The sequence below is a fragment of the Gobio gobio genome (genome assembly GCF_949357685.1).
Source record: "Gobio gobio genome assembly, chromosome: 8".
NCBI classification, from domain to species: Eukaryota; Metazoa; Chordata; class Actinopteri; order Cypriniformes; family Gobionidae; genus Gobio; species Gobio gobio.
The window spans coordinates 46,682,190-46,700,438 of NC_137114.1; the positions used below are offsets into that span (position 1 = coordinate 46,682,190).

Sequence of the window (18,249 nt, forward strand, 5' to 3'; positions counted from 1 at the left end):
ATATACACTCCAATGTTCATCAGGGTGAAACGATCGTATGTCCGAACAGCAGAGACACAGTAGATTAAAGGCAGGGTTGATGTGACCATAAGATAGACGAAAACAAACAAATAAAAACTACATAAATGTGACGGAGCAGCGGCCATGCCAAACAAAGGCGCCATCTTGCTTCGAGCAGCCATGTACGTAGGTCATATTTGCCATATCAAATGTGGGTCACTTTAGGGCCACATTTGCTATGCCATGTGTTGGCCACATCAGGTTCACATTCAGATTCACCAGTGATTACTGTCCCACATCTTTGCCAAAACTGGCACAGATATGTTTCAAGATAACTGGGCCACATTTGGTTTGTACACCAGATTAGCCAATTAATGTATTATATACGATGCGTTTTTGCAGCTGTGAGCAATGTAGCCAATCACAGAAATAGTTGTTGATCTCTTGAACACAATGGCCAATCGGAATCCACCCACCGCTCAAAACGCCAGAGTTTTTATGCAGCAGGCTCACGAAACCTCTCATTAACAAACAAAGTGTAGACACGATATAAGTAAGAGATTTATTGAGCATTGTTGGCAGCTTCATTGATTATAACGGAACTTTGTGAGATGAACTGACAAAGCAACAGCGTTTTAGTGATTGTAAAGGGAGACATCTTTTATCACAGATGAACAAAACATTTATTCATTTTGAAGCCTAAATGCAGTCACCAGAAGTAAAAAGCTAAAGGTAAGCTATAAATGGACTACACCACGGTCACTCGACTTCAAAGTCACCATCACTAAGCTTCTGATAACGCTTTCAGTTTTTATCTCAAAACATTTTCCCAGAACATTTGAGTTAGACTAATTTATAAGAGCACAATTATGAGCATAACGAGGCTGTAAAAGCGGACTGAGCTTACCTTTTCGGCGTGATGACATTTAATCTCCCCGACAGCCTCTGTAGTCCCATTGATTGATTTGGCATCCAAAAGTTGCGTTCGCTGGTCAGTTTGTGTGTAAATGTACATTATTGACCAACATTGTTCACTTCTGATATAGTTTCTAGCGAGAAATTACTAATGTAGTATATTTTTTTAGTTCTCGCCAAAGTTCTCTCTATTTTGCTGTAGATCATTAAACTGTTACACTGCCTTATTAGAAGTCTGTCCGAAATCAGTTTCGTGAGGTGCCTTCATGCACAAACGCTGCCTTAAAAGCCATCGTCTGATAAGGCAGCGAGGCAACAGGTCAGCTGTCTAGTGCCCCTTTTTCACCAAGGTGCTGGTAAAATAGCAGCTAATGGAGCTAACACCTGCTGTTCGTTTGTAATCTCCGTCTATACAAATTACGTTAGCGTTGCTGAGAAAGATGAGATGTATACAGTGACGTAAGACCTGGCTCTGTTGTGGCTCTCATTCTGATTCTAAAAAGCAAACGGTTCTTAGAAGGCTCCTCAGTCGAACCAACTATGAACTGGGTCTGAACACTGGCTCTGAACTAGCACCCGGTTCCTTCTGGTGGAAAAGGAGTACAAGTGTCTTATTCAAAATAAGATTCTGGAACCGGGTCAGCCTGTTTAAGAATACGCGGCCCCTTTAAGAAAAATGACGCGCACTGAGCATGCGCAGAAGAGAGAAGCGAGAGACTGCACGAGTGCTGAGACCAGTTGAAGCTGAAAGCGACGCTGTTTAACGATCGTGAATGAAGGACAAATGTGGAATATTTTCTCTGGATGCCTTATATTTCCAGTCTGCAGGTGAGAGATGTTTCTCAGATTACAGAGTTTAACATTAATCAGCTCCAGAGTTTACATGTTTAAGGACCAATGTAATGAAATGCGGTTGTGTCCTGCTTTATTATTAGAGTGTAATATGTTGGCAGAGAGTTTTTCACAGACTCTGACTCTATTATACCAATAAAATGTGCTTAATGTACCACTTTACAGAAGATCTCAGACATCAGCACAATGAATGAGGTGAAAACAGGGAACTTTTGGAGACAAAGAGGCTTTTCAGCAGCTCAGTTAAACATGATGGTCCTGTTGTTTCTCTCAGACTTTGGACAAGAGTTGAACAAACCTTGTTTTAAATGCAATTAATATCTAACTTGTATCAAAATAATCCATATTCCTGACAGAAAACATAATTTAATTTAAATGTAATTAATGGGTAATCAACAATTGTACCCATTGAAATGATTTAAGAATAGAAGGATATCAGATATCTTTAATACTTTTAGAGTGACAGGCACACAAACTTTGAAAAAAAAAAATCATATTTATGGCACTCACGTATATTCTATGCAATTGTGTTGACAGAAAAAAACGAGATACATTTTTAGTTTCAACATTATTTGTTGTTCAGATATTACTCTGTAAAAGACAAAAGTATCGGCTGTATGCAAAGTGACCCACGTTTGGTTTTTGACCACTGAAAATGTGAACAATTGACCAATTTACTCATGAAACCACATTAAGATCTCCATATCTCTGGCACTTTACCATATGGGGCCTTTAAAATGAAGATACCAAAAGAAATGCTTCATAAGAACCAGAATATAAGATGATTTTAGGATATCATTAATACTTCTTGAGTTATATGCATGAAGACTTGGGGCCAAAAACACAATAAGTGTTTTTTCACATTTTAAATGGTCACTGTTGGTATATAATGCAATAATTTGGCTAAATTTCAGATAAAATAAAGTCATATTGACCCCCCCTGTAAAAAAACAAAAACCTGTGCATTACTCAGTAAATATACAGCAATGACATTTTATATTTTGGCTTTCATCCTTATTTATGTTTGTCTTAAAAAAATTATGAACAAAATAAAAAATGTTGAGCCAGGTCTGGTCAACTCTTGTAATCCAGTATAAATTCAGTAACTTTGATTTTTCCAGATCTGGTCCTGTGGGCGTCAGTATCTCACAGTGATCACAGTTCACACCTGCAGTGAAGCCCCTCCCACAACAATTCACAAATAAATACTGGAAATATTCACATCATCCTACAAGAGAAGGACAAACTCCAGGTGTAGCAGCTGAAATCTGTGTGACTGTTAAAGATGGAGTTTATTAAAGAGGAGATTGAAGACATGAGTTATCCAGAACCATCCAGAATAAAACATGAAGATACTGAGGAACAAATAGGTTGGTGTCCATTCTTGATTCTTCATTATTGACTGCTTTAGTAGCTGTGAAATAATAATCACTATATGGATGATAAATGATAGAGAAATGTATCTAAATGATCATATTTTATCAGTTTTTAGTGAATGACAGAACTGACCTTTGCACATCAAATATACTTTAACACTTCACAATAAGGTCTCATTTGTTAACATTAGTTATAGAGATGCACGGACTGCAATTTTCTTGGCCGATTCCGATTTTTTTGTTAGTGAGATCGGCCGATACCGATTTTTGTCGATTCCGATTTTCTTTCTAAGAACTATAATTGACAGCATTCAAACAAAAATCCACTTTTTCTTCAAAGCAATTTTTTTTAAATAAAATAAATTATTAAACATTACAACAGGATCTTCTCTCACTTAAACAACTCTCAAAAAATAAGTGTTCTGTGCCTGGAAAGAAGTAGAAATAACAAATAACTGAAAATCAGTTGCTTTATGAAACAAAACATTATAAATTGACCTTTTTCTCTTTTTTACTTGTCTTACAAAAGTCAAAATATCCTATGATTGAACAAACCTGAAGTGTACAATACTCCTCCAAATAATAGTTCAGAAATAGGGTAAAAAATGTTGCCAGCTAGGGATGTCACGGTACCAACATTCCAAAGCCCGCGCACTAAACGCCTGTCAAACACGTAGTCTTACTGCACTAATACTGTCACACACAAGGTTAACATAAACACAGTCGGTTATGTCTAAAGTGAAAGTAAAATCGGTGTGTGTCTGTATATTAGATGCACGCAGGTATTAGGCTCAAAGTGCTTTACACAGAAATGAAGTTAAAATAGTCATAAGTGAATAAAATAAAAATAAAAATATATAAAGTATAACAGTATTAATAGGAATTAAAAGAAAATAAAGATGAAATCCCCTATCTGTGGTGGAAGAAAATGGAGAGTCAGGTTTACTTTAAAAACATTTGTCAGGTAACTGTGCGTTTAGACAGTACCCTTACAGACAAATCTTCTTGGCCTAACTTGAGGAGGGCGTTCTCTAGATATTTTACCCGTCAGAGCAGATCTAAACGGGTCTTCCTCGCACCGGAGGGGGTACTCAAAAAATATTTGTCAGGTAACTGTGCATTTAAACATTACTCTTACAGACAAATCTTCCTGGACAGGAACACCAGGGCTATCTCTACTTTGTTTGACCGTCAGAGCGGATCTACACGGTCCTTCCTCTTACCACCAAGGCTAAACAGATCTATCCGTCAGAGCAGATCTAAACTCATTCTCGCGCCGGAGGGATTTCGATTTATCGCTCCCCCGTCTCTCAACCTCTTCCACCCAGACAGCCTTAACAAAATAAAAAATAAATTAAAAGTATAATTAAAAATAAAACGGTTAAATTAGAACACATAATTAAAGTGCAAGCAGTTCGGACAAAGCACAGAGCTCATTCAGTAAATGCATAAGATAAGGTGCAATCAGTCGGACGTACAGTTGCACAGCTCATTCAGTAAATGCACAGATGAACAGATGTGTTTTGAGTCTGGATTTGAAAGTGGCTACTGTTGGAGCACATCTGATCTGTTCAGGAAGCTGGTTCCAGCTACGGCTGGCATAATGGCTAAAAGCAGACTCTCCTTGCTTTGAGTGAACCCTTGGTATTTCTAACTGACTTGATCCTGATGATCTGAGTGATCTGTTGGGTATGTACTTTATCAGCATATCTGCAATGTATTTAGGTCCTAGGTCATTGAGTGATTTATATACACGTAATAGTACTTTAAAATCGATCCTAGATGTAACTGGAAGCCAGTGTAAAGATCTGAGGACTGGTGTGATATGGTCATATTTTCTGGTTCTGCTCAGAATCCTGCCAGCAGCGTTCTGTATGAGCTGCAGCTGGTCTTTTTGGGAAGGCCAGTGAGAAGACCATTACAATAGTCCACCCTGCTGGTTTCCAAATGTAGTGATTTCAGTTTTGTCTTTGTTTAACTGAAGAAAGTTTTGGCACATCCAACTGTTAACTTCATCATTGCATTTGCACAGAGAGTCAATGGGGCTGTAGTCATTAGGTTATAGGGCTAAGTAGATCTGGGTGTCGTCGGCATAGCTGTGGTAAGCCATTTTGTTATTTTTCATTATTTGGCTCAGTGGCAGCATGTACAGGTTGAATAGGAGTGGTGCAAGAATTGACCCTTGTGGGACTCTGCATGTCAGGGAAGTCCACTCAGACTTATGGTCACCTATACTCACATAATAACCTCTCTCTTCTAAGTATGACCTGAACCATTTGAGGACCATTCCAGAAAGCCCAACCCAATTTTCTAGCCTGTCAAGAAGTATGTTGTGGTCAACAGTGTCGAATGCAGCACTGAGGTCGAGTAGTACCAGAATCAATGTTTTGCCTGTATCTGTATTGAGGCGAATATCATTTATTATCTTTATGAGCGCTGTCTCTGTGCTGTGATGCGGTCGGAAACCAGATTGAAAATTGTCAAAGTATCCAAATTGAAAAGTATTAAATTGACAGCAGGCAGCCTAGTGAACACGCTGTCCTTAAAGGGACAGTTCACCTCTAAAATTATGTCATTATTTACTCACTCTGATATTGTTCCAAACCTGTATTAATTTCTTGATGACAGAATTTTCATTTTTGAGTGAACTATCCCTTTAATGTTAATACAACAACAAAAGACAAAGAGAAAATCACTCACTGCTCTTGACTGAAAAACTAATACAGTAGCTTTATTAAGAATCAATGTATATTTTATAGTGAAGTCTATGTAGTGTTTAATTTTTACATTTATTCATTCAATTTCATACTTAAATGCTGCTGTACAGCTCTGAGCTGCCAATGTAAATCTTTATATATATTTATTTTATATTATACAATACACTAGGAATGTGTACAAGGGTTTTTTTTTAAGTAAAGTTTTAAGTTTAAGTAAGGTTTTTCAATTATTTTAAGTAAAATAAAGAAAGAGTATTGCAGTAAAAAAAACATTATTTTTTCTCCTTAAGGCCTGTACACACCGGGACGAATATCGCGCGTGCTTATCGCCAGCGTTTTTCGTGACGTTTTTCGGTGCGTCTTGAGTGTTCACACCCAAGCGATTTTCACTGGCGATGCGCAGAGTGAACGTGCACATTCAGTAGATAACGATTACCGGTTTCACGATAAACCACGATAAAATTTAGTGACGGTTAGTAATATCGTTTAAAATTTAATTATCATTAAAACCGCGTGTGATTATCACGATTTTGAAAACTTGCTGTAAATCTTGTCAACGTCAGTCTGGTGCAGGTGCAACGCGCAACGCTGTTTTTGAATGAGAAGAAATGGCAGAAGGCAGTGACAGCACCAGGAGATTGTTCAGCTTTCTAAAAGAACTAAATCTGAGGTGTTGTCATATTTTGGCTTTTACAAAAGTCCTGAGGAAACTTAATCGAAGATGGTCACCCTGTCTGCAGAACATGCCAGAAGAAAGTCGCTGTAATAGGGGAAAACACTTCAAAACTACGAACGCAAGGCAAGTGGACTTTGACCTCAATACCAAAACTACGTCTGGGAAATAATACCGTGAAGCAAACAAACAAGTTCAGACAAGACTAGGGTGACATTCAAGGGATAATAATCAGGGCTTGACATTAACAACCGCAATTTGCGGGTGTAACATTATTTCGGCTGCACACTAGCCACTCTGGCAGTTGAACTTATTATAGTCTTCTAAAAAGCCATCTATTATAATCGCGTTGCACATTATAACCAATCACACGTGTTTCTATTGAGTTTATGAATGCAATGTCTCAGAGGCGTTCAGATTAGCCAGTTTTGTTCAGAGTGTGCGCCGCTCTCAATCGCTGACATCTAAACTCAAAGCAGAGATAAACGTGCGATGTACGCAGGAGATTCACTAATCATACCGTGGTTGACTGTTTTTTTTCTATTTCAGCAGCAAAAATAGTTTCAAACAAACACAGCAGAACCACAGCGCATCTGATATGACTGGCATAAAGTTGGTGAATTTAGTTTCAAACTTAAATAGCATTTGAAGAGAATGACTTAGTCATAAAACGGACTGTAAAGTGTTCATCTAGGTGTCAGGTTTGATGCACACATTTTGATATTTAATCAAATAAACTGTCAAATCATATGAAAATATGGATATGCATTATTTCACTAGGATACCGTTTGGGCTCATACACAAAATATGCTGATTTAAATGCATCATAGCTGAACACTGATGAGAATAGTGCTTGAGAATATATTTACAGAGACAATATTAGAGATTATATTTACGCCAAATTATTGTTATTTGCGTGATGAGTTGCTATTGATGACGGCCATTATATGGAAGGAAATCCCACAGAATAGAATCTAGCTTAAAAACGTGCATAGAGCTGCTTTATTTATTTGTTGTTTGTTGATTTTCAAATATAACACTTGTTGAAATGTTTAAAGTGTGTGCATCTGTTCTTTTTGAACACTTTGATCTCATTTGAACAAAACAGTGATAATATTGATAACCGTGATAATTTGGGTCACTATAATCGTGATGTGAAATTTCCATACCGTTTCATCCCTACTCCCGGTACACAACGTGGTGCTGCGGCACTTTACGCTTCTGACACTCGCTTGTCACACACAAGAAAGGAGAGACAGTATTTACGTGCTTGCCAAAACCACAGATATATTATGTCTATGGCCAAAAATTCACACACTTTTTGCTAACTGGCAAGCAGCATTAGCAGCTCATTTTCTTCTTTGTCTATTTACTACTTCTTCGTCGTATCAATGTGTGCTCGGCAAGACCGATTTTGTGCTTGAGCGCCACCAAGTCAGGTTTTACTGTCACTTCAGCAGCCCCAGCCACGTGAACAAAAGCGCTGATCTCATTGGTCGGCCAGTTTTTAACTCGCCGCGTCAAAATAAAAAAATTAACCTGATTCGTTTTTTTTTAAATTACGCTTTTACACCCGGCTTTTGCGCGTCGGTGTGCACACTCCCATTGGTGCCCATTGTTTAGTCAAGAGGCGTTAAACGTCGGCGATAAACACGCTCGAAAATCATCTCGGTGTGAACGGGCCTTTAACCTCTTGCTGTTCCTGTCGCTTAAAAATAGAATAGCAAAAAACTGATGTGACAAGCCATCAGAACCGAACCAACCCGAAAACCTTGGTTAAAAACCGAGGTATGTATTGAACCGTGGACTAACTGTATTGTTGCATCCCTAGTAGAGATGAATTTGTATTACATAGAGGCAGCGTTAAATCTACTGTAGGCTACAACAGTAGCCTAATATATTTCTGTCAATTTCATTTTGTTAAACCAAACTTTTATTTTGACGGGTTGCCGTGAAGACCCTTGAGTGTCTGTTCACAGTTTTAGCTCACAGTAAAAAAAACGTCTCGGTTACGTATGGTAACCCTCGTTCCCTGAAACAGGGAACGGAGATGTACGTCGGACGTAACCGACGAATTGGGATCCCTTCAGAGAGCCCCTATCAGCTTCAAGATACAGAGAACGGGCCAATGGCCATTGGCATGCAAGATTTGCATCTCGTGCTCCACCCCGCGGTTATAAACAGGAAGCGAGAGCAGCGCACTATTGTTTTTCACTGAGGAGCCGAACTTAGTGGCTCAGGCCTGCAGTGATGGTACAGCAACTGTGGCGACGGGACGTAACCGACGAATTGGGACCCTTTGGAAAACGCCACAGTTACTACCACTTCCAGCGCCCAGCGAAGAGCCCCTCAGACCCCGTCTGTATCGGGCGGGAAACTCAGGCAGGGAGAGTCACACTGCTGTTCTGCAAGACCCATTCAGCAGACCTTTATTGGATAACGCTCGCTGGGAAAGCGTGCCCGGAGGGCCACTGCAGAAGCCACATCATGCCCGGAGGGAGTTACCATGTGGAGAATACACGTATGGACTGGCCTTGGGCAGTGCAACATACGGAAGTCCCAGGGGTGGCCCCAGCCAATTTTATGACACCGTCCTGGGACGGCAGAGGAGACTCTGCCAAGGGAAAGACACGAGCTTGCCGTAGGGAGCTGTACCGTTGAAGAATACACATATGGAATCCAGCCTAACACCGGTTCCACCAATGCATACGAGAGTTAGACCTGGCGTCGGATGCTCCGCCACATCCGACTGCCGCGTGTTGCGGAGGACTCGACAGGGTTCGCCTATCCCTAGGGGAACTCGACTGGAGCAGAATAAGCGCACGTATCCGTTCCATGGGGAAGGGAATGGCGCAGCAAGCCGATGCTAGAACGGGCACTCCGGTGTTACTGACTATGGGAAGCGAGCACACAGGAAGCTCTACACGTAGGCAATAGAACCTAGCGAACGTGTTAGATATCGCCCAGCCCGCAGCTCTACAAATATCTGTCAGCGAGGCGCCACGAGCCAACGCCCAGGAAGAAGCTACACCCCTAGTGGAGTGGGCTCTTAACCCGAGCTGGCAGGGCACGTCTCGGGTTTCATACGCCAAGACGATGGCATCCACTATCCAGTGGGCCATCCTCTGCTTGGAGACAGCCTTTCCCTTCTGCTGTCCTCCGTAACAGACAAAGAGCTGCTCTGAGGTCCTGAAGCTTTGCATTCTGTCTACATAGGTCCGCTGGGCGCGGACCGGACAGAGAAAAGCTAGGGCTGACTCTGCCTCCTCCGAAGGGTAAGACTTTGTACTGATATGCTCGTCCGTCGAACGCAAAGCGAAGAAACTGTCTGTCGAGGGAGAATCGAGACATGAAAGTACGCGTCCAACGGCACCACAGACGTACCCGCAGCGGGGCAGCATGCAGGGACCCGACTCAGACGGCCTGGTGGCGGCCCGAAGTGGGGTCTGAGTGTGCTGAGCAACACTTACCTGCTTCCGCTGAGGGGGTGTGTGAGTCTGGGAAGGCCTCTGGAGTGCGTCCCCACAGCCGGCACCCCCTGCTGGCGAACAGAGAGGCGTCTGAGAGTGATCGGTATTGTTAAGGTTTTAATGGTATTACTACTCTTAACGATACTGCTTATCGATCCGGTACTTTAACAGTATTCTTATCGGTTCTTTTTATTATACTTTATTTATTTATTTTTATAAAAAATAAAAAAAAAATAATTAAGAACATAATTAACATGGCTTTATAATCTGAAAAGTTAAATATCTATAGCAAAAGAAACCGCAAAGTTTGAACAAAAATATAAAACATCTATTTGTAAATGGACCAGTGTGCAGGTATTCGGAAGGTCTGCTAACATTAATATTGCTTAGAAAGAACAAACATACAAAGAAATCTTTTAAAGTAATGACATGTAAAATAACACTGCATAGTTTTCACTGTATAAATTGATAGATTAATGCTTATAAAAGCTAAAGTTATTAATTCAAGAGATGTGAATATTTTCTATTTGCCTTTTGTTCGAGTCGAATTAATGGCTCAATCGTCAGCAGGTTTATTAGACGCTGCCCCTTTAAGACCGATCGAATGTAGAACTAATAATATCATATTCTCCTATTTCTCCAAACTATTTACGCCCATTTAAGATATAAACTGTTAAAATAACTACTCTCCAATCCGGTCATTTTGACACCGGCTATTTGTTGTTTATTTGATGGTTTAGAGACGCGCACACAAAGCCTAAAATATTAAGTGCAAGTCGGTACATTTCGCAGCACACACACATAAGCCGCGTTGAAGTTGGAAACAGCGTCTCTTGCGCGGATTATTGTGCATTTAATAGCTCTTTATTATCAAACACATCCCGCAGTTTAGCAACAGTAGAGACTGCAGTTTACAACAATCACTAAATCTTGCGTTTAGTTTAGGTTTAAGGAGAAATGACAGCGCAAGGCTGTGAAGGGAAGGATGTCGCGCTCGACTGAACACGGCTATAGGAATAGTTTTACCTCATATCATCTTTTTATAATTCTTGGAATCCAAAATCGAAAATAAAATTATATTAATATCACAGCACATCCCTAAAGTTTAAGCACACTCTCAAATTTTTGTCGCAAAATGCGACCATTTAGTCGCACTCTGGAGCCCTGGCAGTGTCACACCCGTGTTGCTCTTTTGTGAGGAAATGCTCTTAAAGATGTGCTGAAGCACCCAGGGAAGACCGCGACAGAATACAGGAGATCGTGCAGCCTGTATCTGTACTCACTGTACAACCTCACCTCAACAATAGTGCGCTGCTCTTGCTTCCTGTTTATACCCGCGGTGCGGGGCGGAGCGCGAGATGCAAATGGCCATTGGCCCGTTCTCTGTATCTCGAAGCTGATAGGGGCTCCCTGAAGTGATCCCAATTCGTCGGTTACGTCCGACATACGTCGAACATGACCGACTGAAAGGGAACTTCCATGCCAACTACATGTTTGCTTTCGCGGCCGCGCTCGTGCTCACTGCCGCATGTAGACGGATCGGCTCAAAATCAGAGACACGTGAGACTGATCGGCCGATCAGGGCTGATCCTGCTGAAAATCGGCCAATTCCGATCCCTGGCCGATCAATTGGTGCATCTCTAATTAGTTAATGTATTAACTAACAATCAAAAATAAATTTGTTACAATATTAGTTAATGGTAGTTCAGTCCGGTCCACTTAAGTCAAAAACACCATAGGCAAACATTTAATCAACTTTTTATTGGCATATTTTGCAAAATGTACATTTGGCGATATGGCTCTGTTCTAAATTCCCCATCCTTTTCATGAGCTCCATGAAAAGCCAAGACTGGGAAAAGCAGCTTCTAGGGACAACCTCCCATATTTTAAACCCATTGAGAACAGAGCATGCATCAGTGACAACAGAATGACATTGATTAAGTTAAACACAGTTTAAAGGGGGGGTGAAATGCTGTTTCATGCATACTGATCTTTTTGCACTGTTAAAGACTTGGATTCCCATGCTAAACATGGACACACACTGAAAAAACAGGAAAACACATGTTGTCCAATTTACTTAATCGTATTATTTGTGATCTACGCAACAAATTTGTGTTTCTCTTCTAAACATGATTTCATTGCTTTCGATTAATGTAATTCTCTAAAATGTGCAATCTACTAGATCAAATTATTTGGGGTGAATGTGAACCAATTAAGTACTCGAAAATGATTTTTGCTGAAACTGTAGTTCCCAGCATGCTTTGCTTGGGACTTGACGACTAGAGTAAAATTGTTGAAATTAAGTGTTATTTTATGTGTTTTTGGGCAAAATGAGAAAAAGGGGGAGACTTTATATTGTTTATTAGTGTTTCATGTTTAATTATGTTGGAATTATTCGAACCATTTAAATTACACTGCTTACCATAGTGGAGAAGAGCGGAGCGATTGCTTAGGCTGTGGACTGACTCAGCACTTGACATTAAAGAGCATTTCACACTTGGCACATATATGATGTGCTATTGCTGGCAAATATAATGTAAGCTACTGAGTACTGTATATAGATCAGTCAAGTGACAACAAAAATATACAAAAATAAACATCTGTATTGATTAAAGAGGCAGGGTCTCAAACCCCCGTGTGCACCACTGTTGTTAGGGAGCCATATTAAAATCATTGTGAGACTACTCAATTCGGTTACTTAAAAATTACTTAATTCCATTATGTTGAAATTATGTGAACAAATTATGTTTGTTTAATTTAATTGAATCATGTGGAACCGATGTACATGATTAAATCATGTAAATCCAACACACCATTTTTTTCAGTGCAGTTTCAAAAGCTAAGGTGGACGTTTGATGGGAGTATTTCTTTGCCAAAATTAGTACTTCCTGTTAGTCATAAGTTTCGGAAAGTTTTTTTCGATCATGGGTCCGCTTGACGTCAACAGGACGGAATTTCCTTGTATGGGCCGTACGGACAATTCTACCGGAAGAGCTCGCGCGCGAGAGAGAGAGAGAGAGCGCGTGAAAGCAATAGGCTACGCCCATCAAAGCGCTGGCTCGTAGCCAAATAACCCCGCGTTAAGGCAAAAGTGGATGGAATTTGCTTTTCCGGATCAGCAACTGAGTTGCGCAAATATTTATGTCTGTTCCCTGCATTTCGGTGCCGATTGTTTTATAAACAAGGCCCAGTTCGACGCCGGATTTTCAAATCGCCTAATACTGAAGGATGGAGCGGTCCCAATGATAAAGGTCCCAACGTTGGAACCGCAGGCAGTGAGTAAGACTGCTTCAAATGTCTGTTTTTGCCTATGCCCATCAAGTAGCCCAAACATGATCACGTATTGATCAATGGAGCATGCGATGTATAGTGTGTACATTTGTTTAGCTGGCCTCTATATGTGTATGTTTGTGTATTGTAAAAGCACTCCAAACAACAATACACAAAGAGTGGGGAAATATGTTGAACTAAATAAGCGCGCTTCTTCATTCAAATGCGCTACTATTCCATGTCTTTCTATGTAAACACTAGCCTGACGCGCAAAACCAGTCCGCTTACTACAAATCATGTCTACACAAACCACGCGTAAACACACACACACAATATAATTAAAGTATAAATGTGTAAATAACACAAGCCGCTAAGCATATTATATAGTTAGTGTAACTTATACCACATTGAGACGTCCTGCTCTAGTCGTTTTTGCTGCTGCTCCTGTTCAACTTCAGCCTCTGGGTCTGATTCCGGATCATAGATGTATGGCTGTATCTGATTAAAAGCCATTTTTTATGTTGAATAAAGTTTTTTCCCGCTTTTAGGGATGACGCAGCTTTCAGACGCACTCAACACAGTAACAGCGGCGCGCGCTCGACATTCTTTAGCTCCGTCCACACGATACGCCCCCCGCCGCACGGCTTTTTTCGGAAAGACTCGGAACAGCGCATCTTCCTTTTATAATTATAATAAAAATAAAGACTTTTCGGAGATATGCAGGATGAAATGCTACTCTATAGGTACTCAAGATTGACATGAGACTGACTGAAACTGAGTGTTCCCCCCCCTTTAAGGAGTAGCTGGGGAGGAGGTGGGTTGCAAAGCAGTGGAAGCAGCCAAGCAGGCAGACTGAACTGAAGCTGCGCTTAAGTAAGGCGCTCTGTTTGAGAGTTGCCAATTGAGAGCAAAGGAATCGGATCAGCTGGGTTGGAATTTTTCCAATCAGCTGATAGCGGAGCTTGACTACATGGCCTGCCTGAACTAACACAGAATGCTTGATTTAATAAAAGTCCAGCTGTTCATTGTTGGTTCACGTTACTTAACAAATGTTAACAAATACAACTTTTGTAAATGTTGAAATTAACATGAACTAATATTAATAAATGCTGTAGAAGTGCAGTTCATTATTAGTTCATGTTAACTAATGAAACATTATTGTAAAGTGTTACCGATACTTTATACTCACATCTTGTTTTCGGCTAAGTGTTTATAATTTTCACGTTTAACCTCATTGAACTGATTCTGACTACTTTATATGTCTATTTTAGACCAGATGGAAGTGATGGAGCAACAACACAAACTAAATGATGTAAAGAAAGAGGAGGAGGAACATCATAACCTTAAAACTCAAAGAACAAAAGCCAAAAAGCGGCACACCTGCTCTCAGTGTGGAAAGAGTTTCAGACAAAAAGGAAACCTTAACACACACATGAGAATTCACACTGGAGAGAAACCGTATACATGCACTCAGTGTGGAAAGAGTTTTACTCGAGCATCAGGTCTCTGGAATCATCTGCTCCGTCACTCTGGAGAAAAACCATTTAACTGTGATCAGTGTGGTAAAGATTTTATTTCATCATCAAGTCTAAAACTACACCTGATAGTTCATTCAGATGAGAGACCTCATGTGTGTTCTCTCTGTGGAAAGAGTTTTCCACGGCTTAACAGTTTTAGAGATCACCAGAAAACACATGATGAAGTGAGAGATCATGTGTGCTGTGACTGTGGGATGAGCTTTACTAGAGCCGACTGTCTGAATCGGCACCGGAGAGTTCACACTGGAGAAAAACCTTACAAGTGCTCATATTGTGACAAGAGTTTCACTCAGTCTGGACACCTGAAACTACATGAGCGACTTCATACTGGAGAGAAGCCGTACCACTGTACTCAATGTGAGAAGAGTTTCGGTGATTTAACAGGTTTAAAAAATCATCTTCGTGTTCACTCTGGAGAAAAACCATTTAACTGTGATCAGTGTGGCAAAGATTTTAAATTTTCATCAAATCTAAAACAACACCTGATAGTTCATTCAGATGAGAAGCCTCATTTGTGTTCTCTCTGTGGAAAGAGTTTTTCATGGCTGAACAGTTTTAAACTGCACCAGAAAACACATGATGGTGTGAGAGATCATGTGTGTTGTGACTGTGGGATGAGCTTTACTGCATCTAGTCAGCTGAAACGGCACCAAAGAATTCACACTGGAGAGAAACCGTATACATGCACTCAGTGTGGAAAGAGTTTTTCTCGCCCATCAGGTCTAAGTGATCATCTGCTCCGTCACTCTGGGGAAAAAACATTTAAATGTGATCAGTGTGGAAAAGATTTTAAATCGCCATCATGTCTAAAAAAACACCTGATAGTTCATTCAGGTGAGAAGCCTCATGTGTGTTCTCTCTGTGGAAAGAGTTTTTCATGGCTGAACAGGTTAAAACGGCACCAGAAAACACATGATGAAGTGAGAGATCGTGTGTTGTGACTGTGGGATGAGCTTCACTACATCTAGTCATCTGAAACGGCACCAAATAACTCATACTGGAGAAAAATCTTTCATGTGCTCATATTCTCATATTATGTTGACAACTTGTAATAAATACTTCAATGAGCTCACTGTTTCTGGCTTAAATTAATACATTGTTAGCTAACTGCGTGATTTGTATATGTATATTTCTGAAATGCATAACTTGGACACAGTCTCCTGATAACAGATCACTCTAAATTGTAATGTAGACAAATGCAGTTTCTGTAAAGCTGCACTGAAACGATATGTATTGTGAAAAGCGCTGTACAAATAAATATTAATAGAATTGTGACAAGTTTTTCCACTCAACAGTCAACAACTCTCACAGTGTAAATAAAGTCGGATTGGATTGTGTCTAAAGAGTTCTTACTAGAATTAGATATATTCATGGACAACCCCAAATCAGAAAAAGTTGGGACAGTATGGAAAACGCAAAAAAAAAAGAAAAGTGATTTCTAAATTTACTTTGACTTGTATTTCATTGCAGACAATATGAACACAAAATATTTCATGTTTTGTCTGGTCAACTTCATGTAATTTGTAAATATGCATCCTTTCCTGTCATTCAGACCTGCAACACATTTAAAAAAAGTTGGGACAGGAGCAATTTAGGGCTAGTAATGAGGTAAAATGGTTAAATAATGATGTGTTTTGAAACAGGTGATGTCAACAGGTGATTGTAATTATGATTTGGTACAAAAGTAGCATCCAAGAAAGGTCTAATACTAATATAGGAGCAAAGATGGGCAGGGGATCGCCAGTTTGCCAACAAATACTTGAGAAAATTATTGAAATATTTAAAAACAATGTTCCTCAAAGAAAGATAGGAAGAGATTTGGATATTTCACATTCAACAGTGCATAACATAATTAAAAGATTCAAGGAATCTGGAGGAATTTCAGTGCGTAAAGGACAAGGGCGCAAGCCTAAGCTGAACAACAGTGATCTCCGATCCCTCAGGCGGCACTGCATCAAGAATCGTCATTCATCTATAAGCGATATCACCACATGGGCTCAGGACTACTTTGGCAAACCTTTGTCAAGTACCACAATACGTAGTTACATCCACAAATGCCAGTTAAAACTGTACTGTGCCAAAAGGAAGCCCTATGTTAACAGTGTCCAGAAGCGCCGTCGACTTCTCTGGGCTCTGAGGCATCTGGGATGGACCATTACACAGTGGAAACGTGTACTGTGGTCAGATGAATCAGTATTTGAGGTATTTTTGGGAGGAATGGACGTCGTGTGCTCTGGACCAAAGAAGAAAAGGATCATCCAGACTGTTACCAGCAACAAGTCCAAAAGCCAGGGTCTGTCATGGTATGGGGTTGTGTCAGTGCCCTTGGCAAAGGTAACTTGCACTTCTGTGAAGGCACCATTAATGCTGAAAAGTACATAGAGATTTTGGAGCATAATATGCTGCCTTCAAGAAGACATCTTTTCCAGGGACGTCCATGCACATTTCAACAAGACAATGAAAAACCACATTCTGCACACATTACAAAGTCCTGGCTGCGGAGGAAGAGGGTACGGGTACTTGACTGGCCTGCCTGCAGTCCCGACCTGTCTCCAATAGAGAATGTGTGGCGCATTTTGAAGCGCAAAATGCGACAACGAAGACCCCGTACTGTTGCCCACCTTAAGACTTGTTTGCAGGAAGAATGGGACAGAATTACACCTGAAACACTTTATCACTTGGTGTCTTCAGTCCCTAAACGTCTTTTAAGTGTTGTGAAAAGGAATGGCAACATTACAAAGTGGTAAATGCTTTACTGTCCCAACTTTTTTTGAAATGTGTTGCAGGTCTGAATGACAGGAAAGGATGCATATTTACAAATGACATGAAGTTGACCAGACAAAACATGAAATATTTTGTGTTCATATTGTCTGCAATGAAATACAAGTCAAAGTAAATTTAGAAATCACTTCTTTTTTTCTTTTTTTTTTGCATTTTCCATACTGTCCCAACTTTTTCTAATTTGGGGTTGTAATTTAATTATGTATTAAATTGTCTTTTGATAAATGCAGTTATGAGAAATAAAACAGAAACAACATCTCGTCTTGATTGATGTATTTAATGAACACTCATCATCACAGCTTTTCGTCATCTAGGTTATCATCATGTGTGTATTAGTTCCTCACGTCACTCATCATTCTTTCTTAATACTGTAATAAATATGTTTGGGATGTACAGTATTATTGTCAACCAAATATACTCTGGCCATATTTGCTATGTCATGTGTTGGCCACCTTAGTTTCACATTCAGAGTCACAAGTGATTACTGTCCCAGATCTTTGCCAAAACTGGCCCAGATATATTTTAAGATAACTGAGCCACATTTGCTGCAACACCTGTGAGCCACATTTGGTTTGTACACCAGATTAGCCAAATCAAATGTATTATTTACAATGTGTTTTTGCAGCGGTGAACAATGTAGCCAATCACAGACATAGT

The 18,249-nt window shown here is 40.1% G+C and overlaps 1 protein-coding gene across 1 annotated transcript; it reads left to right on the plus strand.

Annotated features, from left to right (window-relative positions):
• The first annotated feature begins 1,607 nt into the window (after positions 1-1,607).
• On the plus strand, positions 1,608-17,829 carry LOC307129894 (uncharacterized protein). The gene is made up of 3 exons (XM_079822694.1): positions 1,608-1,743; positions 2,889-3,137; positions 14,545-17,829. Exons 2-3 carry the CDS (start codon positions 3,053-3,055, stop codon positions 15,750-15,752), a joined length of 1,293 nt encoding a protein of 430 aa, XP_079678820.1. The 5' UTR covers positions 1,608-1,743; positions 2,889-3,052; the 3' UTR covers positions 15,753-17,829.
• The last annotated feature ends 420 nt before the right edge of the window (positions 17,830-18,249 follow it).

What these genes read in the sequence shown, in the direction of transcription:
- LOC307129894 (XM_079822694.1), top strand. Translation starts at nt 3,053, where the DNA reads ATGGAGTTTATTAAAGAGGAGATTGAAGACATGAGTTATCCAGAACCA. An exon ending in AGATACTGAGGAACAAATAG is followed by an intron (nt 3,138 to 14,544) that starts GTTGGTGTCCAT and finishes TGTCTATTTTAG; the next exon opens with ACCAGATGGAAGTGATGGAG.